This window comes from Sminthopsis crassicaudata, chromosome 4, assembly GCF_048593235.1.
Source record: "Sminthopsis crassicaudata isolate SCR6 chromosome 4, ASM4859323v1, whole genome shotgun sequence".
NCBI lineage: Eukaryota > Metazoa > Chordata > Mammalia > Dasyuromorphia > Dasyuridae > Sminthopsis > Sminthopsis crassicaudata.
Genome location: NC_133620.1, coordinates 14,044,934 through 14,070,957, shown reverse-complemented (window position 1 = coordinate 14,070,957; position 26,024 = coordinate 14,044,934). Strand labels below are relative to the sequence as shown.

The window sequence follows — 26,024 nt, the reverse complement described above, 5'->3', positions numbered from 1 at the left end:
TCAGATTTTGACTATCTGTAACTACCTTTTGACTTTGTGCATCAGTGTCCTCATCTGTAAATTGAGAGGTTTGATTTGATCAATTGATCTAGAAGAAAGATTTCTTCTAGCTTGATGACTCTATGAATTCATTGCTGAAGTATGAATCTTTTTTTTTAATAGGTTTTTATTTACAAGATATATGCATGCATGGGTAATTTTTCAGCATTGACTATTGCAAAACCTTTTGTTACAATTTTTCCCCTCCTTCCCCTAACCCCTTCCCCCAGATGGCAGGTTGATCAATACATGTTCTATATGTTAAATACAATGTATGTATACATGTCCATGCAGTTATTTTTCTGTATAAAAAGAATTGGACTTCAAAACGGTGTACAATTAACCTGTGAAGGAAATCCAAAATGCAGGTGGACAAAATTAGAGGCATTGGGAATTCTATGTATGTTCATAATTATCTCCCAGAGTTCTTTCACTGGGTGTAGCTGGTTCAGTTAATTACTGCTCTATTGGAACTGATTTGGTTCATCTTATTGTTGAAGAGGGCCTCGTCCATCAGAATTGATCCTCATATAGAATTGTTATTGAAGTATACAATGATCTCCTATTCCTGCTCATTTCACTCACTATCAATTCATGTAAATCTCTCCAAGCCTTTTGTAGTGTGAATCTTAAACCATTTCCTTCCTATCCTTCTGCCCTGGCAATCTCTGCTGCTGTCATAATAATGACATTGACATAGGGGAAGATTGTAAAATTAATGCTGGAAAGAACCTATGAGGTACTTTAAAGTCAAATCCAATTTTTATATCTGCAAGAAAATTCTTAAGAATCTCCAAGCTGTAACAAGACCACAACGAGTCAAACAATTATTGGGAAAGAATATCTTTTTTTTTTTTTTTTTTTTTTTTTTAATTTTTAATTTTATTTTATAATTATAACATTTTTTGACAGTACATATGCATGGGTAATTTTTTACAACATTAGCCCTTGCACTTACTTCTATTCAGATTTTTTCCCTTCCTCCCCCAACCCCCTCCCCCTGATGGCAAGCAGTCTTATTATATGTTAAATATATTACAGTATAATTTAGATACAATATATGTGTGTAGAACCGAATTTTTTGTTGCACAGGAAGAATTGGATTCAGAAGGTAAAAATAACAGTTTACATTCATTTCCCAGTCCTTTTCTGGATGTAGCTGGTTCTGTCCATCATTAATCAATTGGAATTGGATTAGCTCTTCTCTATGTTGAAGAAGTCCACTTCCATCAGCATACATCCTCGTACAGTATCATTGTTGAAGTGTATAATGATCTTCTGGTTCTGCTCGTTTCACTCAGCATCAGTTGATGTAAGTCTCTCCAAGCCTCTCTGTATTTCTCCTGTTGGTCATTTCTTATAGAACAGTAATATTCCATAACATTCATATACCATAGTTTACCCAACCATTCTCCAATTGATGGACATCCATTCATCTTCCAGCTTCTAGCCACTATGAAAAGGGCTGCCACAAACATTTTGGGAAAGAATATCTAAAAACAAGAGTTGATCCCCTAGCTTTTCTCTGTATCCCCTGTACTTAGCAGAGTGTGTCTGACATACAGTGAGGTGGGAAAGAAGGGCATAAGCATTTATATAGTGCCTACTATATGCGAGGCAGTGTGCCAAGTCCTTTACAAATATTATCTTATTTGATCGTCACAATAATTCTGGGAAGGAAGTACTATTATTTTTCCCCTTTTACATTTGAAAAACCTGAGGCAAAGATTGAATGATTTTTCCAGGTTCTAGATATTACAGCTAGCAATTATATGAGAAAGTATATGAACTCAGGTCTTCCTGACTCCAGGCCCAGCATTCTATATATTATGCAATAAAGTGTGTTTAATAAACTCTTAATAAGGCTATGTAAAAATTGGGATACTAATTCACTCTTGGCTGAGTTTTGAACTGATTTAACCACTGTGGAGAATAATTTGGAACTGTGCCCAAAGGGAATGCTCTTTAATTCAGCAATCCCAAAGAGATCATATAAAAGAGAAAATGACCCACCTGTACAAAAGTATTAACAGCAACTCTATTTGTTGTGGCAAAGCCTTGGAAATTGAAGGGATTCTCATCAGTTGGGGAGTGGCTCAACAAGTTGTGGTGTATGAATGTCATGGAATAATATTGTTCTAAAGCCATGATGAGCAGGTAGATTTTAGAAAAATTAGGAAAGACTTTGACTGATGTTGAGCGAAGTGATCAGAACTGTGGACAACCTTGTACATAGGTGATGATCATTTATGATTTATGATCGATTTAGGTCTTCTCAGCAATGTGGTGATCTAAGACAGTTCTAAAAATCTTGCGATGGAAAATGCCATCTACATCCAGAGAAAGAAATATGGAGCGTGAATGCAGATTGAAGCATATTGTTTTCAATTTTTTTGTTTTTTTCCCTTTTGGTTTTCCCTTTTGTTCTGAGTAGTGTTTCACAACATAACTATGGTGGAAATATGTTTAATATAATTTTACATGTATAACCTTGCAAGATTGCTTGCTGTCTTGGGGAAGGGGGAGGAAGAAAAATTTATAATTCAAAATCTATCAAAAATGAATGCTGAAAATTATCTTTCTATGCAATTGGGAAAATATACAATATTATTAATGGGGAAAAAAAAAACTACCCTTAACAAATAGTCTTTGATAGACTGACTATAATAGCCTCTAGTTGAAGATTTCTGAGGACAGGGCATCTACTGCTTCCCTTTCCACTTATAGATAGAGTGTAAGGGACTCATGGAAATAGTAATTTGGCTCATCTGTAGCTTCTTGATTCTTTCCAATCAGACTAGAACTGACCTCTAACCTTTTGGGTTGGCCAAGCTGAACAGAGTAGGCTAGAGTTTAGAGAGTCAGGAATCAAACAAAAAATTAATTTATTTCCCAATGATGAAAATGCTTGCAAGTGGAAACCCTTGCCTCTCCATCCCCCCTAGGAAGAGGGCTTATCATGCTGGGGCAAAGGCAGGGCTCATATACATTAAAAAACCCACAATGGGGCTGGACTCCCACACAATCATTCTTAGTGCTTCGGTGGCAGCTCCCTCCGCAGGCTCATGCATGGACAATGCAGGCATTCCCAGTCCTAAGGGAACAGTTTTCAGGTTAATTGTCTTAAGAGTCATTGAGCCTTCAGCAGGGTTCAAAACCATAGTTAGTGTGGTGTAGTACCTGATTTGGTTCACTTGGCAGTTACCAGAAACAAGGATTGTGAGCATGTCAAGACACATGATGGATGGATTTAAGCTGAAGCATGAAACCTGCTTCTGGCCCTCAAATCAGAGGAAATAAGAGAAACTCCAAAAAATCTAAATGGTTGTTGAAAATCATACAAATCTCTCAATGAATTCCGGATGCTGGCCAAAGCAATAAGCTTTGCCAGAGGGCATGATCATTCAGAATGCAAAGGATTGTTGTTATGCCAAACTGCTTTCTGGGTTTTAGCTCTGGGAAATAGGGGATCTCCAAAAGTCTTGACATTCTGAAAGTAAATTCCATATATTTATAGCCATGAACCTTGTGCATTTCATTATCACTCTCTTTCAAAAACACAAGATTATTTGCCTAAATTGAGTTTTAAGCATTGAGGAATTTAAAGGGAAAAGTGATATTTGGATATCTACATTCCAATTAGTTTCTTTTCTGATTATTATATAACACTAGGTGACTCTTTCTGTTAGACAAAGTATAATATTTCCCAATTGGAAAACATCAGTGGGAGCTGCTGAGATTGAATGTGAATCTAGCAATCAGATATGTGTTTATAACAATAATCGATATTTATATAACCATTGAAAGGTTGCAAAAACATTTACATAGATTATCTCTGAGAACAGTGCCTAGAATATATTAATTCCATAATAAGTGATTTATTATTGACTTGATGAATGAAATGACTTGGCCTTCACCAATACACTTGAGGCACTTATTCTGAGACAATTATCCCCGTTTTACTAATGTGTCTAGTGAATCTAAGAGGATAAGTGAGTAGCCCCTGACTCCCAGCTCTACCACACTATTCAACTCATTCTATATTTCAATTGACTCCATATATTCTATTTTGCAGAGAGTCAGCATGGTGTGGTGGATAGAAAGCCAGCCTGGAAGTCTGAAAGACAGAATCACAGAACTTGAGAGGTGCAAGGGTTCTCAGTGCCCTTCTAGTCAACTCATTCATGAAAGGACTCACCACTAAAGCATCTCTCTGCCTTTGTCATATACCACCTATGTGCCCTTGACCAAGGCACTCATTCATCTCTGTATATCTAGGCAATTCAGAGGCTAAGTGACAGACCACCAACTAATCCTCATTTGTGAAAGGAATATCCCCACCAAGTGGTCACTGTACCAAAAAAAATTTAGTCTGATCCCTGTCCCAGCTTCTCCCCTAGCCCATTGACCAACCTAATTGGAATCATTGTTCACATGCACTATATTAGAATACTCTCAACTTGTCTTCTTGCTTCCCCTTGTCTGTCTCTCTTTTCAAATCCTTTCTTCACACCATTGCCTAAATAATAATCCTAATGCACCAAACTGGCATCAATGGGAAATCTCAGCATACTTCAGCTTCCAGCCTTGTTACTTTAACTTCCTCAGTACCCTCTGCTCCACTGATTGGAGGCTGGGGCCTTGACCATATGGCCATTTGCTAAGGGGAACTTTTCCTTTCCCAGCTGAATATACTCATTTTGGAATTCTTTGACTTCTCTACCCACTACTTATTATCTTCCTTTGTATCTCATCTTTCCTCATTAGATTGTAAGCTCTTTGAGGGCAGGCCTTATTTTTGTGTGTGTGTATTCTAAGTATTTACCACAGTGCCTGACTCTTATTAGGAACGTAATAAATGTTGATTAGTTGATTATTGACTATCATTCCACTATTCTAAAACCATCTGTGAGTCTCTATTGCTTATAAAAAAATTCCAAATTAGTAGCACGTGCATTTAAGAACCTACATTTTTCCCCCTTGTTTCATTCCATTCCCAACAAACTGGATTTTCTTCTGAACAGTTCATTGCACTTCTCAAACAGAAAATGTTAATATCCATTCATAGATTTTCATGATTCTATTCTTCATTGCTGAGCTGCTTTCCCAAAACTCTTTAACCTAATTGGTTGAAATTTTTATCATTGTGATGATATTGGTGTGAAGTTTAAATGATCGTTTTTGTAGTGTTTTGTGAACTGTATAGAGTTATGGAAACATACCATAATTGGGAAGGTTTAAAATTTTATCGAGTACAACTATAGTAATAGTTAAGATCTATTGAGTAAATATCTCTGAAGCAGAATGTCACTTTCCTTCCATGCCACATGTCACATGAGCACAAAGTTGGTAAACAAATATAAAAATATCACTTGGATCTTAAAAAGTCAATCTATCTCTGGAAAATGCATCCTATTGTTTTATATCATGTCTCCCGATTATATACTAACTACCTCCTTACATTTGCGTAGCATCCCCTATGCCTTGAATCCAGTCCTTTCTCCTATTCCTCCTCACGATCTTCCCCTTCCTACAGGGCTTATGTAGCATAAGTGGTACTTCCTCCAGGAACTGAGCCCTGGTTCCTCCAGCTTAAAACATTCTTCCTGAAATTCTCCTCAGCTTTTCTGTTCTCTTATTTTTACCACCACCATTAGAATGTTAACTCTTTGAAGGTTATCACCTTTGTATCATTTGTACTGTTATAATGCCTAGTATGTAGTAGGTGCTTAATAATTGCTTATTCATATATTGTATTTGACTGTATACCTCGTGTTCTGTGAGTAGACTGTAATCTTCTCGAGGGAAGGAACTATTGCTTTTTTCTTTGTATTCCTTGGTACCGGCACAGTATGTTGCACCCAGGGGATTAATAAATGCTGCTTGGTTTAATTCAATTGAATCTGTCCTTTATTAGCATCATATTCTTTTTTCTTGCATCATCCACACTCAGCTGATGGACTTGACCACCTTTAAGTTACTTAATTGGTGCTTTTTTATTTTGTTTTTTTGTTGGATTTTGACAATCAGAGTCAGTCACAGCATGACCCAGTATGGTATTAGGCCCAGAAAGAAAGGAACTCGGTCATCACGTGGCTCAAACTCATGCCATTCCATGACCTGTATCCCAGGCTCTGTTGATTTCCTTGGCTGAATGGACCTCTTTGCCCTTTCCAGACTCTGTAGCAATCCCTATGCTCTGCTAAAAACAAGGGTCTATTGGAGATCATCTGAATCCATGTTGCCTCAGTGTTAGAAGGAACATTCTAGCAATCAGGACCATCTTGTAGGTTCTTAGTAACACTGGACTTTAGAAATATAATTGGAAAATTAAAACTGTTATAGTTTCGTAGATTTAGAAGTGGAAGGGTATCCAGAGGACATTCATGGCGCAGATGAAACTGAGTCCCAGAAAAAGTTAAGTAACTTGCCCAGGCTCATGCAATTTTTTATATCTGAGGTAAAATTTGAACCTCAATATTCATGACTCTTATGATTATTCACTGTACCAGAGCTTCCCAAAGTCTTTCTTTGGATGCTTGAAGGTTCCCAAGACCCTTTTAAGCCATCCCTAAGACCAAAATACTCTTACTTACCTATTAAACTACTTCCCTTTTCCAGCTACAAAGTTGTAGGAAGCCATATTTTCCCTGTTTACTTCAACCAAAATAGCACGTTTCAACCAATTGATTGTAGAAGCAGTTATAAGAATCCAGATATGAAGAAGTCTTCCATTGTCACATCATAAAAGCAACTTGAAAAATATATAAGGGAATGGCACTCTTCTCATAATTTTTTTTTTTTAGGAAATAGAATTGCTTTTCATATTTGTGAAGATGTAATGGTTTAAACATTATTTTAGATGAACAAATAAATATTTTTATAATTGGTAACTTTTATTTTGTAGAAAGTAACTATCAATAGGTATAGCTTTCAGAAGGGAATGTCCTTAATAATTTTTAAGTGTATAACAGAGTCCAGAAACCAAAATAATTGAGAACTGCTCATTGAGAATATTAATTAATTGAGAATAATAATTAATATTGAGAATATTAGCCCACCCTGCTATCTATAAAAGAAAGGAATTGGATCTGATTAGTCTTCTTATGCAACTCTATGAGTTCATAATTCTGTGATGGTTGCAAAAATTATGGTGCCTCTAGACTTTTTGATCATAGCTTTCTAAGGTGATTTTGTAATGGGTAAAAAAGCCAGTCCAGCCAGCCTCATATTGACCCACTTCTCTATAAACTGTGTGTCCTTCCAGGTAGTTTTCTCTCTCTGAGGTCCTAGTTCCTTGGCCTCTAAAATAATAATCCCGAAGGTTTCTTCTGACCTGTGATGTTCTGTACTTGTTCCAGAAAATGCTTTTCTGAGAAGAATAAAAATTCTAGTGAACATCGTTGTTGCCATCTTAACTCCTCTCTACAGACTAAAAGAGCACCGGCATGTTTGTCTTCGTTTGCTGTCTGATTGCCCCTCTAGTGGATATCCTCCCCACACAAATCATATCCCCTACTGAAATATGGCTATGAACAAATGATATTCTCTGGGCCTGTTTATCTTTTGTATTGACACAATTTAATAGAGTGGCTTTTTTAAAGACAGTATTCTCTTAGTGATTTGTTTTTCCTGCCTTGATGGTAATGGGGTTTGTGTCACCTTTGAATATGAATGTGAGGGAGGGATCATTTTTCATAATAAATAAATACATCGTCTCAGGGCTGTGACTTTTTTTTTTTTTTTAACAGCCAAGTTTTCTGAGTAGCAGCAAGATACAATGACTTTTAAGCTGATCTTGAAGACTGGGGAATCTCTATCCCACCTCCGACATTCTGTCCCTTGTCCCCTAACTTTTTATTGCCCTAGACAAGTTTTTAGGTGAAGAATAAACATTGATCTGATTTATGAAAGGGAATTGCCCCATTGGCAATTCCCTCCCCTGGAAATAAGAGAATCATAATTGTTGAATTTGAGAGTCAGAAAAGATATCGGTAGCCATCGATCCCAACTCCATACATCCACCAGATTCCTTCTGGCTCTTGTCTCCTAATCTCTCATTGCTCCAGTCAGTTCTTAAGGTGAAGAACAAACATGGATCTGCTTTAAGAAAGAAAATTGCCTCATTGGGAATTCCCTCCCCTGGAAATAAGAGAATCATAATTGTTGAATTTGAGAGTTGGAAAAGATGTTGGTAGCCATCTATCCCAACTCCATACATCCACCAGATTCCTTCTGGCCTTTGTCTCCTAATCTCTCATTGCTCCAGTCAGTTCTTAAGGTGAAGAAGAAACATGGATCTGCTTTAAGAAAGAAAATTGCCTCATTGGGAATTCCCTCCCCTGGAAATAAGAGAATTATAATTGTTGAATTTGAGAGTCAGAAAAGATGTCGGTAGCCATCAATCCCAACTCCATACATCCACCAGATTCCTTCTGGCTCTTGTCTCCTAATCTCTCATTGCTCCAGTCAGTTCTTAAGGTGAAGAACAAACATGGATCTGATTTATGAAAGGGAATTGCCTCATTGGGAAATTCCCTCCCCTGGAAATAAGAGAATCATAATTGTTGAATTTGAGAGTCAGGAAAGATGTCGGTAGCCATCTATCCCAACTCCATATATCAACCAGATTCCTCCTGCAAGATGCCTTACATCGGACTGGTCAAAAGCATCTCCTTTGTCACAGAATTTATTTTTAGTTATTTTGCCATCAATGGTAATTATTTTAGGAAATTGAATGAGAATGGATTGGCAAACAATCAGGGTGGAGATAGTGATAGAGAATGAAAAAGTATCAAGAAAGTGACTTTATTGAGAGTAATAGTTAAGAGATGAATATGTGGTACAGTAGATTGATCTCCAGCCCTGGAGTCCATAAGACCTGAATTAAAATCTGGCCTCCGACACTGTCTCTGGGCAAAACACTTAACCCTGTTTATCTCAGTTATCTCCTTTGTACCATGAGTTGAGAAGGAAATGGCAAATTACTCCAGTCTCTTTGCCAAGAAAAACCCTGATCACGAGAAGTAAAAAGTGACCAAACCAACTAAATAACAAGCAAATTGAAATCATTATAAGACAAGTCTTGTCACTGGATCTTCTAGAATGTGATTTGGAAACTGTACCAAGAAAACCCCAAATCTGACTTACAAAGAGTCAGAAATGTGTGGAGCAGCTGAAAAATAAATTGTACTTGTTTATATTAATATGTAATGTTGCTTCTAATGTATTTTGTTTAACTATAGGGTATAATTATTATACCTGTGATTTGACCACAACAGGGAACTCCATGGTGAGAGCCTCTGACTAATGTGGGGCTACCTCATCTCTGAAATGCTACAGCTTTATGCCATTGCCCCGCTAAAGGGAATTTGCTCATGTTATCCATGAAATCTCAGATCAAGTACCATACGTCCCAGTGTGGATGAAAATAGGGGAAAGAATACTGACATTATTGACTAATCAGCCCTCCTTAGTTTCACCATCCGTAAGCTTGCAGCATTGGGCTAAGTGATCTTGAAGTTTCCTCCAAGCTCTAACCTATTATGATCCAGGTCAACAGTCTGTGTAAATAATGTTAGAAAGTTCAAGTCTGACCGTAGTGTACTCTCTCGTGCAGGAATCTCAGTGAATCCCTGAAGACTCTGGGTTAAAAGAAGAACTAACATCTACGACTCTGCACAATTTAATTCCTCATGAGATGGCAGTCCTGTTCATGCTCCTTCCTGTATTTTATATTCTAGCAAAACTCTGGTGCTTGCTATTCCCAGAATTCTGATCCTGTCTGCCACCTCTGTATGTCCCCCGGCTAGAACGTGTTCCCTCCTCACTTCCACCTCTTAGCACAGTCTCGTGCTTAGTTCCAAATCTCCACAATTGAAATAAGTCTCCCTAGCAACAGAGGTTTGTAATCATCAGCTGATCCTCAAGACAGTCTGTTCCTAATCCTGTGTGGCTCACTGAGCTGGATTTTATGGAAAGAAGCTACCAGGAAAAGGGAAGTTAGAGTTCTGCTTTGCCCTGAGCTGCCCACAACATATCCTGAATACTTGGGTAAATTCTCGTCATCACATTTTAAGAAGGATGTCGATTAGCTAGAGAGTACCCACAGGAGAGTAAGCAGAAGAAGAAAGGCTTATTTGTTGCATCTGCTAGGAGGCACCCTAGTGGACAGAGGACTGGTCCTTCAATCAGGGGACTCCAAGTTCAAATCCTGCATCAAATACTTATCAGCTGTGTGACCCTAGACAAGTCCATTGAACTTCTGTTTGCCTCAGTTTCCTCATTTGTAATGTGGTAAATCTCACTTCCTTAGTTTGTTGGGAAGATCAAATGAGATAGCACTGTGAGGTGCTTGCCATCTTGCCTAGCACTTTATAAATGTTTCCTTTGCTCCTTAAAAGCTGAATTGATCTTTGCATGTCTAATCCATACTAATCCTCTTTTTGAACTCTCTGCTTCAACCAACTAGCCTAGTTTCTCTTTCCTGAATAGGACTTGTATTTCCCCATCTCCTCAGTCCTTACCATTGGGAAAACTTTTTCCTCCTCTACAAATCCTCCTCTTTCCCCTAAAGATGCCACAGAACCTTCTCTGCCCATCCCGATGGCAGGCAAGAGTTTCTATCTTCTGAATTCCCAGTGCCCCTTCTGGGGAAGGTGGAACCAGGATTAGGCCTTGTCTTGTACTTGCCTATTTTAATTAATTATTGGAACCAGGGTTAGGCCTTGTTTTGTACTTGCCTATTAACTAATTATTGGAACCAGGGTTAGAATTTGTCTTGTACTTGCCTAGTTTCACTAATTATTTGGAACCAAGGTTAGAATTTGTCTTGTACTTGCCTATTTTCACTAATTATTTGGAACCAGGGTTAGGCCTTGTCTTGTACTTGCCTATTTTAACTAATTATTAGAACCAGGGTTAGGCTTTGTCTTGTACTTGCCTAGTTTCACTAATTATTTGGAACCAAGGTTAGAATTTGTCTTGTACTTGCCTATTTTCACTAATTATTTGGAACCAGGGTTAGGCCTTGTCTTGTACTTGCCTATTTTAACTAATTATTAGAACCAGGGTTAGGCTTTGTCTTGTACTTGCCTATTTTAACAAATTATTTGGAACCAAGGTTAGAATTTGTCTTGTACTTGCCTATTTTCACTAATTATTAGAACCAGGGTTAGGCCTTGTCTTGTACTTGCCTATTTTCACTAATTATTTGGAACCAGGGTTAGGGCTTGTCTTGTTCTTGCCTATTTTAACTAATTATTTGGCTAACAACCCAAAGTTTGATGCTTTCTACGGACTTCAAGAGAACAGGTGCTGTCAGTTGTAAGCTAAGTTTCTCTTCTCTGGGACCTCCTCTTGAACCTCAGCCAATCTGAAATGAATCTTGGACTGGTTGCCCTGTGAAATATTCCCTCAGGAAAACTCCTCCTGCTTGCAGAATTCCTTAATTTTTAAAAATGGCTCTTTAACTTGCCACGTGTCCATTTTTGTCTTGTTTCTCTAAATAGACTGGAAACTTTCTGAGGCGTTCCGTCACGTCTCGGACTTCTCCCTTCCCTCTGCACCTATTACCAGTAGAAGGAAGATCTGAAAGCATGTCTTGTATCTAATTGGTACTTTCAAGATATTTTGCTATTTTGATTTATTTCTGTGTTCTGACAACTCGAACATTTATTCTGTACGTGAATAATTTCAGAACGTTTCTGTCGGTGATTTGGAAGTATATTTTTACAGAGGTTGCCAGAATTTTCCATTCCTATGTTTCCCCCTAAATGTTATTTTATGTTAATATCACAAACATTAGCAATTCAAATCACTTAAGGCCTTTTGATAATTTTTTTTTTTTAAAGTGGTAGACATTCTCTGTTTCTAAAATAAACAGCACTTGAGAATTTCAGCCTCTTGGGCATGAATGTTTTGAATATAAATATATGCATAAACATAGACTGTGGTATTTTTCTCCAGATTTAAATTTGCCTACACACATTTTTAAAAGGATGCTTTGGGGAACTTAACTGGACTCTGCTTGACTCTCCTAAGGCTAAATCTTTGTGTTGATTTTCCTGTTCAGAACTCTCTGGCTCCAAAGAGCCAAAATGGTCTAAGCACTTTGCCACAAAGCTGCCCTATCTTCATTCAGTTTTTTAATTGTGAGATACCCTGGACTCCTGTAATGAGGATGAGTCAAATATCAAAGGTATCATAGTCAGATGGATTCTTTCCTCTGGAAGATTCAGGGAGAATAGCATAGATGTCTTCCGGTATTTATAGGTTTGTTGTAATTATTCTCTTTGTTTTCAGAGGGCACAGCACTGTCCAATGGGTAGAAACTTCAATGAGTTCAAGTGTGTGTTAATAACAGAAACAAATATCTAACTATTAGAACTGTATAAAAATATAGTCAGATGTCTTGGGGATACAGTGTCCTTAGAAATTAGGAAAACGACCGCTATTGGATAGATTTATATTAGGGAGACTTTGCAATTATGAATTGGGACTCCATATCTACTGGGTCCCTTTCACCCCTGAACTGTGATTCTGTGGTGAGCTGCTGAGACTAGTTCTCGGGCTACATTACCCATCTGGGGCTGAGTACTGTGCTTTGGTGTTGTGAGGGGTACAAGAGAATTCTAGGAGGGGGCCTGCCCTCGAACAGCTTACATTCAAGGCGATGCTACAGAATGAGGGCACCCAGCAGTTAAATACATTGCAAATGTTAAATTCTGGTACATGTGATAGGAACTCAATATTTCAGAGGGGAGAGATCGCTGTGGACTAGAATGATCCAAGATGGTTTCCCAAAGGAATTATCGTTTGGTCTGGATCTCAAATACAGGAGGCTTGTTTTTTGGAGAAGGAGTTCATTTGTTAGCACTGCCCTGAATATTGTGTAGGCAGCAGGATGCCTTAATGGGGAGAGCATTAGACTTGAAATCATCCTTACCCAACCCTGAGTTTAAATCCCATCTCAGAGCTTTGCCAGCTGTGTGAGCCTGCATTTTTTTATCCTCAGTTTCCTTATCTGCAAAATGGGGATAATTAACAAAGCCTATTTCTCAGGATTTTATATAAATGTTATAAATGTTATTGTTTTGGCATTATTATTGGAAATTATTTCTGAAGATTAATATTGTCCACTATTTTCTGTCGTCAGACTCATTGATTTTTTTTTTTTCATCTTCTATCTTTTTTGTTTTGTTTTTGCTTTTTATTGGGGTTAAGTGACTTGCCCAGGGTCACACAGCTAGGAAGTGTTAAGTGTCTGAGGCTTCCTCCTGACTTCAGGGATGGTGCTCTATCCACTGCACCACATAGCTGCTCTATTTTCTGTCTCTGAAAGATGCATGATATACCTGTTAGCTATGGCTTGTTTATTGGTCTGGTAAGAATGCTTTGTTTTATTTGCAAGAATGGACCTAATTTGGAAATACTGTCTTTTTTTTTTTTTTTTAAGCCAGGACTTACAGAAATACAAATCCTGAAAATCCAATAAAGTACAAATTACACTTAAGATGCCAGTGTTTAATGTATTTTACTTTTCTTTTTTATTTTCTATAGAAAAAATCAGGCAGAGGTATGCAGATCTCCCTGGAGAGTTGCATATCATTGAGCTGGAGAAGGAAAAGAATGGGCTTGGTCTCAGCCTCGCCGGGAACAAAGACCGGTCTCGGATGAGCATCTTCATCGTGGGGATTCACCCGGATGGTCCTGCCGGCCGAGATGGGCGCATGCACATCGGCGATGAGCTTTTAGAGGTAACGGTCACTTATTTTGGGTATTGCTCTGTCAGAGTCTATTGCAGGTGATCCATCTGATCACACATCTTGAGCCAGGAAGTACTTTGGCGATCAGATTTCTGGAAGAGAAGGTAGAGGAAGGACTTTTAAGGTTTAACAAACCATCTTACTTTTCAGTTTCTTCGAAGGAAATGGTGGTAGAGGGAAGCATCAGTGCAAATCGGCTTCTTGTTTTCTATGGTGTTGGCTGAAGACTTTGCTCATGGGAAATTTCAGAAGCCCCTTGGAAAGGCATCATTTAGTAATGGAGGTAGAAGAGAACTGGTTCTGATTACCAGTGGCCCAAGGAGCTGAATTCCTTTTGCTTGGGCAGTCTTACTGGTGGGTCTTCCCGGGTTCCAGAATTTACAACCAAATGTGATCTTGTTACTCTAACTGCCACAGAGCACATTCAATACCTGACTGATTTTAAGGGTTTTTAGGAGAGTGGAGATAAATGTGGGGGAAAAAATGGAAAGATCATGGAGGAAAGAAGCCCAGATCATGGAAAAAAATGGATGTTGGAAAGAGCCCAGAGTGTGAAGTCCAAAGACTTGATTTCAACTCCTAATTCAGATACTTTCTGATTTTCTGGCATCTGGCAAATCACTTCAGTTCTTTGGGTCTCTATTCCCTCAATTAAATGAATTATTTGGATTAGATTATTATTATTTTTTTTTTTTTGAGGCTGGGGTTAAGTGACTTGCCCAGGGTCACACAGCTAGGAAGTATTAAGTGTCTGAGACCAGATTTGAACTCGGTCCTCCTGAATTCAAGGCTGGTGTTCTATCCACTGCACCACCTAGCTGCCCCAGGATTAGATTATTAAATTCAACAAACATTTATCATTAGCACTGTGTTACACCCACAAAGCTTAACATAAAACAATGCTTGTCCATCTAGAACATTCTATTTAGGGCAAGACTTAAGTGAATGTAAAATGCATACACAATAAACACAATGGAACAGATAATCCTTAGTAGCCAATGTCCATCTCCTGGGACTGAGATGGGTCTTAAATGAACTATTTTTCTAAAGCACTTTGCAAATCCTATTGCCACTGTGGTACATTCATTATAGGCCTGTCCAATTCCTCATGACCTCATTTGTTGTTTTCTTGGCAGAGATACTGGAGGGGTTTCCCATTTTCTTCTCCAGCTCATTTTACACATGAGCAAACTTGTAGGGTTAAGTGACTTGCTCAGGGTGACACAGCTGGTACGTGTCTCAGACCAGATTTAAACTCAGGAAAATAAGTCTATCTGATTCCAGAGCATCAGCTCTGTGCACTATGCCAACTAGGCCCCCCTATAGTACTCTATACATATCATATGCTTTTGTTAGTATAATAATATTATTAGTTTATATTATATACTATAAATTTATAATAGCATGGGCCATTCCACCACTCAGAAATGGTTTTCCTGATTCTTCCAACCCAGCCTCCAATGCTACTACAAGGTGGAGAAATTTGTTGACCCCCTACCCTAAATATGGGACATGAGGAACACAAATCCCATGGCCCAGAATGTATTTTCTTGTTTTCTGAAAGTATTGCTTCTACTCTTTCCTCATCCAGTTTCCCATCTTGTCTTGACCCGTCAGACTTGGGCCCAGAATCGAATTCCCTCCCCGACCTCACTTGCCTGGTGCAAAGTTGATGTTGAAGCCCAAGATTTTCTAGACCCAACTGAATATGCCTTCACAGTCTAGCTCCCTCGTTCCCTACAGGACTGATTCTTCAAAGCTGTCACTTCCAAGACCATCATTTACTGCCGGCCCAAAATTGTTTCTACACGGCCTCCTTTTGTTCGTGTTTCCAGTGCAGTGTTATAGAGGCTTCCAAAAATACGGAAAACTAACGCATGTAGCACAATATGTAGTTCAATTACTTTTCACTGAAACACCCTTTGAACAAACTTATGAAGATCAAACAACAATATCCTGTTAGCTTTTGCTCCTTTCTTACAAGTGTACAATAAGCTTATTTTACTGCCATGGGTACTATTCACAAAAAAGCATCCCCATCACCCTGATCTAGATGCTTCCAGGTGAGAGAGATAGGCTGGTGATCCTACACCACCCTCCCTCACCTTAATTCAGCTCATTTACATGTTACGGCCTCACCTCCCTGATATCATGGTCCTCTTCCAGAACGAAGTTCAAAGAGCAACGAAACAAGATCGATTTTGCATGTCTCCTCTTGGTTTTGTGTCCTCATGGAGTCTGACACAGACTTGGCACAAAATCAATACTTGCCAACTGATTCATTATGGTATGTTGATGGTCCCAGGTTCTCACAAGTTCCAGGACATTACAGACTCTAGACAGTCCAACTAAGATAGGACGGCTCTGATGACAGATTCAGACGTATACTTGGCAAGTTACATGAATGATCCAAATTAATTTTAGTAAGATTTGCAAGCAGTTCAGTGGCCGATGCTGAGTAGTCTAACCTTCTCATCTTCCAGATGAGCCAGCTAAAGACCAGCTAAGTTAAGTGACTTAGTCTCAAAGAATCATGGGCTTAAATCTGGAAGGGTCTTAAAGAAGCCAGTTTGTCCAACCCCCTCATTTAAAAAATTAGGAAACTCAGGCCCTGGGTGTTTAAGGGACCTGAATATTACAATTAAAAGATGTTTTGAGTTTGAGATTCTACTCGAGATTCCCTATGGCTGCTATAAAGATTGTGTTCTTAATGAAATCATTGCTCATTGGGATTGGAAGGTTTTTGAGGGTGGGGATTGTTCCATTTTTGTTATTGCTCAAATATCCGACACATTGCCAGAAAGAAGCTCATGAAAGAGTAGAATTTATGGGCTGGAATGGTAGCCAATCCATAAAGCTTAGGAACCTGCAAGGAATTGAATAGAAAGGAGAGAAGTTAGTTATGTGAAAACTCCTTTCATCATTAAACAATCATGCTCTGCCTTGGAAGCTGTGATGCTTTGATATTCCATTATACCTTCACCAAGCACCATAATCTTTGGAGACCTTTTTAGGAAAAAGCAGACAATTCCAAGTCTTCTCCTGCTTGGTTGGTGCTTTCTTCCCAAGATTTATTAACCCTTGACATTCAGAACTCAAGGGAGATTACTACATATGCTCAAGAAGAATGGAAACACAAAATATAGCCAGCTTCAAATTTGGGCAGAGAAAACCATTGCTAAATGCCGTTCTGTTTTGTCTGCTGCATTGCTAGTGACTTTTTTCCCTTCCTGAAATGATTACATGGAGACTAGGGTAATAAAGTTATTAATATTTGCTTCCTCCATCTTCAGAGCCAAACGTGATCCTTTGGGCATTGTTGAGGATCTTGAAGCATCAGGGCTTTGGAACTAGAAGGAAGGAACATTCCATCAGCTTTATGCAGCCCCTTCATTTAACAATGGTGGAAAGAGAGGGTTGGCCAGTTAAGGCGATTTAACATCCCCAAGTAAGATATACTGAGACAGGCTGTGTCCCTGGGCCATCAGACCTCCAAAAGTTGCGGTTATTTTCCATTCTAGCATGAACATGGAATCTGGTGTCCCAAAATCATGGATCATGGCTCTCCTGTCCCAGCTTCTGCTGCTCTCACGGCATTTCCTCTTCCTCCTTACTTTTTCCTGATGTTTGACACACTCACTGTTTATTAGCCTCTCTCCCACAAGTTGAAATTGGAAGGAGAGACAAGATAAGACAGTGAATTCAATTAATTTTGCCATCTTCTTGTCTTTCTCATTAAGAGGATAGGTGGGGGAAGGGACTGAATCTATTGGCTTCAGTGAGGCTTCTGTGGCTGCCTTCCATTTAATTTCTCCCTGGTAGCCCTCCTTTCTAATTAATTCAATCAATCAAGGCTTTATAAACTCCAAAATAAGGATGACCTCTTTAGTGCGAGGACTTCTCATTTAATTCTTGAATTCTTCTCCATTAACTTTATTTTTTTAAATTGTATTTAGTTTTTATATTGCCTGAAAATGTATCACGCCTACTCCCCCTTCCCCAAGAGGCATCCAAAGGAACAATGAAACTTTTTAACAGAAATAGACTTTGTTTAAAATTATGAAAAAAAAAATCCAGGACATCCTTGCTCCTCTTCTCTACAAAGAAGTAGGGATTACTTTCTTCTTGTTTTCAGGCCAGAATTTCTTTCAGTTTTTCTTGCTTTGTGGTACTTCTTTCCATTTACATTGTGCTTTTGATTGTGTATATTGTGTCTTTTTTTTTTTTTTTTTTTGGCCAATGCTTTCACTTGACTTCAGTTCTTGTAAGTCTTGCCATTAATGCTCTTTATAGCAATCTTCAGCATGAGAGCAAAGTGAATTCAGATGTCTCAGTGGATAGAACATGGACCGTGAAGTCCTAAGTTCAAAACTGACCTCTGAAACTTACTAACTGCAGGACTCTGGACAAGTCACATTTTCTTTCTGATCTCAACTTCCTCAAGATAATAATACCTATCTCCCAGGGTTACTATAGGGAGCAAATGGACTGATATTTCTAAAGCACAATGCCTGGCATACAGTAGGTGCTAGATAGATGATGAGGATGATGATGAAGAGGAGGAAAATGTCTGGTATCGACTCCAGTTGTATCATTGAGACTTTATTATTGACCAGGCAAGAGAAAATTGATCAAAAGAACACCAGCTGAGTCAATAGCAGCACCATGTGCCACTGAAGCCTGACTTTTAGCAAGATCTTCATTTAAAGGGAAAGGACTTACCCCCTGACTTTTAGGATAAGGCTCCCAAGGCCCAGCGTGGCAGAAATTACATCTTTGTACACACACATTTTAATCCTGTGTTGTCAGCTTAATCCGATGTCAGCTGCTAAATAAAAATCCTTTTGACTTGGAAAACAACCTTTCCTATTTTCACAAAAATTCTCACTTCCTTGATCTGCATGTGAGTGAGTGTGAGTGTGGGAAGGGTGATATTTTGATTGTTGTAGTTTGAATTGTTCCAAATCTTCATCTGTTTCCCTCTCCTCCCTCCAGGATTTTCATCAATTCCTGTCTTTTCTATCTCTAAGTCTGGGTAAAAGCTTTCCTCTATTTACTCAAGTAATTCATTCATATGTAACTTAAAGTCATCTATGATAGTGAGATGTCACACTGAGCATGGTTACATGATTTGCATGTGTCAGGCTAGCAGGACTTGAACTCAGGTCTAAATTCCTTCCTCAAAGATTGGATGTCCATCTATTTCCCCATGTACGGACACGAGCCCTTCCTGATTCCCCAAACTTTAAGAATCTCTTCCCTAAATTAATATTATTTTGTATACATCTGCTGTTTCCACAGACAACAGCTAAGCTCCATGAAGAGAGGAATGGTATCCCTTTTATCTTTTTTGGATACTGATGGCTAGCATATAATTGGTGTTTAATAAATGCTCATTGGTTGCCAGCTCTCCATTAACTATGTCAGCCTATAAGAAAGTTTCCTGACCTAACATATTTAGACTACCAGGGGGAATACACAATGGAAAAGCTTATTGGGGGGTAAAAGTAATATTTGGTAAATATATTATCCTGTTGCAAGTATTATATTTTTTGTATGTATGTGTGGTAAACTATGGTATTGATTAATTTTCATATTGAATAGGACAACGGGATGATTTATCAATTATATTTCTTTTATGCATGTGTGGTAAACCGTGGTATTGATTTATTTTCATATTGAATAGGACATATGGGATGATTGATCAAATAAAATTATAAGTAGAAAAGGAGCTGTGTGATTTTGGGTTAGCCATTTAGCCTTGTTTGCCTCAGTTTCCTCATCTGTAAAATAATCTGGAGAAGGAAATGGCAAGCCACAGTAATGTCTTTGCTACAAAAACCCCAGATGGGGTCATGGAGAGTCAGATGTGATTAAAACAATCAGACAGCAGCAGAAATCTCCAGGGTCATGCACACCGTAGGTTCTTTCCTCATGCTCTTTACTGAAAAGGGTTGGGAAGCTGTATTCTTTAGGGGAAAATTTGTATGTGGAGTGAAGGGGGAAGCCTGGAGATGGGAACTATGCAGGGCCGTCCACCTATGGCAACTTCTTATAATATCGGTGAACAAATCTGCTGTAATATATGATCTGAAACAGTTGTCAATTGATTGATATCAAGATGATTTAATTGTAAAGGAGCATGATTTTGAAACCAAAACTCTTGTCTTTTTTATTATGCACAATCTCTAGTGGATAGAAGAGATAATAGATAAATTATGTCCTAACTACCCCACAATCGTCAACACTCCCTCTTTATTAATGCAGTGGGCTTGATATTCCCAGGTGACATTTCTAGGAAGCCTTACTTTGGCTGTCAGAATGGATTCTCCCTAGGAAAGAACCTTCAGTGAGACTTGTCAATCGATGGCCCACTCCATTTACAGAAGAACCTTCTTCCACATTAAAATCTTAGAAGAGAATGTCATTAGAAATTCAGCCCTCTTCCCTCTTTCCCAGGACTTTGGGGCTTGGAATCGATTTAAAATGTCATGACCGTGTAATTACCATGCAGTCATAAATGAGGTTTGCTTGATTAGATTGAGTGTCCCATAACTATTGGATTCCAAAAACAGACAGACACAGCAGCGTGCCCCAAAGTGTTACTTGGATTCAGTCTGTGCCATTGGTAGGGGGCCTCCCAGGACCAATACGGGAAAATTAAATGATGCTGCTTTTACCTCTAGTTATTGGAGCTGATTAACTGGAGACAAATTATATATTAGCTTTTGATGATGGTAATAAAAGCGAGACTGATACATTAGATAGAAGTTAGCATGAGAATCAAAAAAAAAAAAAATGAATCGTGACTCTGATATATTCTGGCTGTATGACGTTGGGCAGATTGTTTAACCTCGGAGTGCCCCAGGTAGCACTGTAGAGAAGAGGCTGATCTAATACATTCTTGGAGCTGTCTTACTGGACATACATGAAATCATAGGTCTGGCAAAACAAATAAAACACCCAGTAGTAATAGCAGAAGTAATTGCAATAATTGATGCTTAGAAAGAGATGATCGAGTGGTTAAAATATATAAACCAAAAGCTTGCTCGATTTTATAAAGTAGCTACAAATATGAATCCCTCCCCAAATACTCTTAAATAGTGAGGGTTTGCAATGGATAGAGCAGTAACCCTGAAGTTAGGATTCAAATGTGATCTCAGACACTTAACACTTATGTGACCCTGGGTAAGTCACTTAACCCCAGTTGCCTCAGGGAAAAAAAAAGAATAAACAAATAAAATAAAAAGAATAAACAAAAAAAATAGAATTGAAACAACAAAGACTTCTTTCATCATCATTGTCCTCAGCACTAATTACATCCCTCCTGAAACTTGTAAAAGGCTTTCCATGTATCTGAGCATCTTATCAATGCATTGTTACTGATAAAGCTGCTTTCCCCCAATGCCTGAGAGTAAAATTGATGCCTTCAAGTTGTAGAGCTGTGTCCATAGTAAATTGCACCATATTTACTCTCCAGACAAAATGGAATCAAAAATTTTCAAATGGAGACCTCAAGAGCAAGTTTCACATTGTATCAATAGAATGAGGTACATGTCATCCATGTTGTTCCTTCTGCTTCTGGAGTTGTCCTAAAGTTACTTTTGAGTCTTTAAAAAGTCATCTTACTGGTATTCAAATGCAGATAAGCCATCGTTTTAGGACCTTTTGCAAGTCTGCAAGCATTAAATATAAAATCATAATAGCAAAAGACTCACCAGTCTTCAGGTTATTTCTATATGCATCCCTTCAAACAAAGATAAAGAGATAATCAAATCATGATGATAATCTAATAATAGTGTGTGTGTGTGTGTGTGTGTGTGTGTGTGTGTATACATATATCTCTCAACTTGTCCAGAAAATGCTTTTGTTCTAAGATGTTTATTCATTTTGGGGGGAAACAATTCTATTTTTTTATCTGTGTATTAGTCCAAAGAATATGAACTATAATGGACTTGCCCCAGATTTATTTCTTTCTGAATTCCATTGAAATATGAAAATAAAATGATAGTAACCTAAAACTGAATTAACCTTTTTGGAATCCCTTCATGATTAAAAAAAAAAAAACAAAAAACAAAAAACAAAACACTAATATTCTCTTGAGTTTTTAAGATTTACAAAATTATTTACAACCATCACTAATTTTGTATGGTAGATATTATAGTTATAATTACTCTCTTGCTACTTACTATGTGATTTACAACATGAAAATGTTAAGTTCCTTGAGGGTGAGGATTGCCCCATTTTGTATTTGCGTCTCTTACATTTTGAAGAAGGAAAAGACAAAGCACTCCAGTATTTTTGCCTGGAAAATACCAGATGGCATCATGGAGAGTGAAACAAGAGTGAAATGACTTGACAACAACAATCTCTAACACTTAACATGATTCCTGTTACATAGTCTGAACTTAATACTTTCTATTTCATTTTTTTATTTCATTCTTTCATCTTATTTTTAAGGTGAGAGGAAAATAAAGCGGCCTGCTTTTAGTTGCATAACGAATCCCTTTTGGAGGTTGTATCTTTCTGTGTCCAGGTCTGTTCTCCCAGTTTTCTGCTTCTCTTATTTACAAATAACCCAGAGTGTGAAATGCATCTTATTATTAACAAGGCCACTCAAGAAGTCTCAGGCTTATTTACTTTGGTAAGAATCCAGAGGGGATTAGATAAAATAATCTGAGCCTTGGGCAACACTCAGAACACTGGACAGCCATATGTGTCCTAAATTCAAGTCCATGAGTAAATTTATCTGGAGATCATGGAAAATCACTTTCTTTTTCTGAATTCCATTTCTACTCTTTTTAATGAGGCTTGGAGAATCTCAAATGTCCCTTGTGATTTGTGGTTTTATGTGTTAATCCCCTGAGGATGCCCATGTAGCCTAGTTGAGTTACTTTTGAAGACCCCTAATACATATGGAAGGCAGTCTCATACACTTGAAAGACCCCTACATCTGTAGTTGAAGAGTATGGGTTCAAATCTTTCCTGTACAACTTTGAATAAGTCACTTAAGAGTTTCTGGGCCTCAGTTTCCTGATTTGTAAGATGAGGTTTATGATAACTTGGGATTGCACTTCCTTCTCTAGATCTGTCACAATTTGGTCTTGTTGGTCCATGTCTTCTCCATTGAGGTTTTGGGTAATGTGTGCTCATCCCCGAGGATATGAGTTAACTTTTTGGCCCCAGTAGTTCTCATAGAAGTGGCTGCAATCCATCCATGGGTTTTGGCTGTGAAAGGGGACACGGGGCAGAAGATATCCACCTGATCATCACATTTTGTATTAGTGTATTCCTTTTTCTCCCTTATTGAGGAGATAACATAAAAGAGAAAGAAGTACACAAACTCAAGCCACAGAGCTTACATTCACATCTTGATCCAGTCAGTCACCTCCATGAACCTCAGCTTTCTCATCTGTTAAATAATGAGCTAGATGGCTTACAAGGTATTTTTACTTCTTGATTTTTCTGTGACACATCACTGCCCCTTTCTAGCCTCAGTTTTTCTACCTGTAAAATGGTCCTCTGATTCCCAGTTAGCTCAAAATCTGTGGTTTATAAAATAAAGGCTTTATATTAAATCATCTCCCAGATCTCTTCTAACTCTTACATTCTGTGATTCTCTCCATATTTACTTCTAAGGTGTGGATACTTGTCATTGTCCTAGAATGTCAGCTGCATTTGAGAATTAATCAGCAATTAAAGCCCAAAAATATATACTATATAGCAAGAAGCCAATGTAAAGGCAAGACACACTTTGATCTCCTATATTATTCCTATGTGGGGTTCTCTACTATGTCAGTATTTTTGATAAAATATTTTATGTATTTTATGATTAAAAATAATCTTCCTATGAATATTCTTCGATTGATAGAGCACCTCTAAATCCATTTTTAGAATGACCTGGATAATTATGGAATATGATCATAATGGAAGGTTATAAGCCCATAATAAGTAGCAAATAGTAAAAATGCAAGAAAATGTTGGCAGACTTCAAAAAAAAAATTCAGATTTTGTCTAGAGTTTGTGTGTTCATTTCTAAGTATCACAGTTTGAGAAATACATTGATAAGCTGGAAAGTATCCCATGGAGGGCAGACTGAATGGCAAAAATGGTAAAACTTCTGTATATACCTTATATATGAGAATGCTAAGGTGAATTTGAAGATTTTAATCTGGAGAAGAAAAAACTCAGGAGGACAGGAAGGCTGTCTTTAAGTATTTAAAAGGCTGCCATGTGTAAAAAGTCTTGAAGTTGGTCTCTTTTGACTCAGAAGGCAAAATTTGAAGACCTGGAATTGCAAGGTTAGCCTTGACAGAAATTTTCTGACAATCCAGGCTGCTAGGAAGGAGAAAGGCTTGCTTGGGGAGGTAATGATTTAGGAACATTCAGGATTTTCAGGTAAAGACAGGACACTCGTGTCTCAGTTATATTGTCATAGAGAATTCTTGCGTAGGCATTGTTTGAACTAGTTAGCCATAGTTAGTCTTTTCAACTCTATGATTCTGTGACATGATGTAGAGTAAAAAAAAAAAAACCAGAACCAGCAAATTTTAAAATTGTGCACTTTCTCTCAAGTATCTAAAATTCTAGTATTAAGCAAAATGAACTCTATTTTAAAAAAAAAAATACAAGGGTGTATAAGGACTTAAAGGGAAACAACAGCAATGATTATTATAATGAAATCTTTTCCTGTCTACACAGCATGCTATAATGTACAGGAGCTGAATTCAGAGTCAGGAAGACCTGGTTTCAAGTCTCATCTTTGAAACATTCTGCCCATTTGATCCTTGTTCCAAAATAATTGGCCTATTTGTCCTGTCAATTAAGGATTAATTTCCGTTTGCCAGCTTCTCTTAAAATTCAGATTCCCCTGTAGTGTTAAAGCCATCAATCCTTCTCCCTTTGGTGTGACTTATTTCATTTAAATATATAGTTTAGCGCTAAATTTTGATTGGAAGAAGAAGAAATGTGAACTACTTTAGGAGAGATTGAAGTAACATGGCAGAGTTTGGTGATGGGAAATGAGAATGTATGGCACAAAATGGACAAAAAATCTAGAAAGAACTGAGAGGATAAGGGAATCTATCTTTGTCATGGTAATTTTGTCAAAATATCTCAGTGGCAGCTGCTCATGTGTCTTGCTGTGAAATCTACCATGTTTGGTCTAAACCAATGGTGTCCAAAGTTGGACTTTTAGTATGACCCTCCTTTGGGTCATATTTTGGGTCATACCTTCTCCTTTGAAGGTAATAAAGAAAATAGAAGTTGAAACAGTGGCTCAAATCCATTGCACCAAAAAACAGACAATTGTGACATTTGTCTCCAGTACACCCACACCTACCTTTTACTCATCATCCCACTCTCCTCCCTCCCACGATTGCTTTCTGTGCTGTCTGTGAAGTCCTCAGGGGCAGTTCTAACCTATCCACAACCCAATCACCCACTCACTGAGTACATATTACCGTTGAGAACAGTCCACCCACCTCACAACAGCATATCTACTCTATACTTCCCTTCCCAATCTCCTTCTAGTGGATATTGAGATGAAGCCCTTAGAGAGCTTGGGATCTTATTTTTTTCTTTCTTCCTGTAGTGTTATGAAATGGAATAAATTTCCTCTTGTCACTTAATCTTTCACCATCTCAATCCTTTGAGTTTAGGATTCCACACCATTCTCGCGTGGGAATCATCGTGATGACAGTTTTATATTTTTTCATAAAGAACTTTAGTAAAGAATGTAGAATCAGGAATCAATGTTTTAATCTGTAACAATTAATTTTAGTAAAGAATGTAGAATCAGGAATCAATTAATTTTAGTAAAGAATGTAGAATCAGGAATCAATGTTTCAATCTGTCACAATTAATTATGCAAATTTATACATGTGAGATTAATTGCTTAATCCTCAGTTTTCTTAAGTATAAAATATACTCAATATTATCCAATCCTATTCCACCCAGAGGGGTAGTAGGAAAAGAAATCTGAAAAATAAAGGATTTGTAATGTTTTCAGGGATTTTATGGTGGTAGAAAATAGAATAAATTTCCCAGTTATTTTTAGTGCTTTGTATGTACAGATATTTAACAATGGATGGAAATTTAATAAAGTATATTAATAACAAAATATCATACCTGGACTTTAGTTGTAAAGAGATTCCATTTTTCTTCAATGCCATATTGTAGGTGGTGGTTGAAAAAGGCTAAATACTATGTTTGTATGAG

General features: G+C 37.8%; 1 protein-coding gene across 1 annotated transcript in view; it reads left to right on the top strand.

Moving 5' to 3' along the window:
- Positions 1-26,024, top strand: part of PATJ (PATJ crumbs cell polarity complex component) — a 335,316-nt gene that overhangs the window by 202,110 nt on the left and 107,182 nt on the right. The window contains 1 exon segment of the mRNA XM_074265778.1: positions 13,600-13,796. Within this exon segment, the coding sequence (XP_074121879.1) occupies positions 13,600-13,796 (197 nt within the window).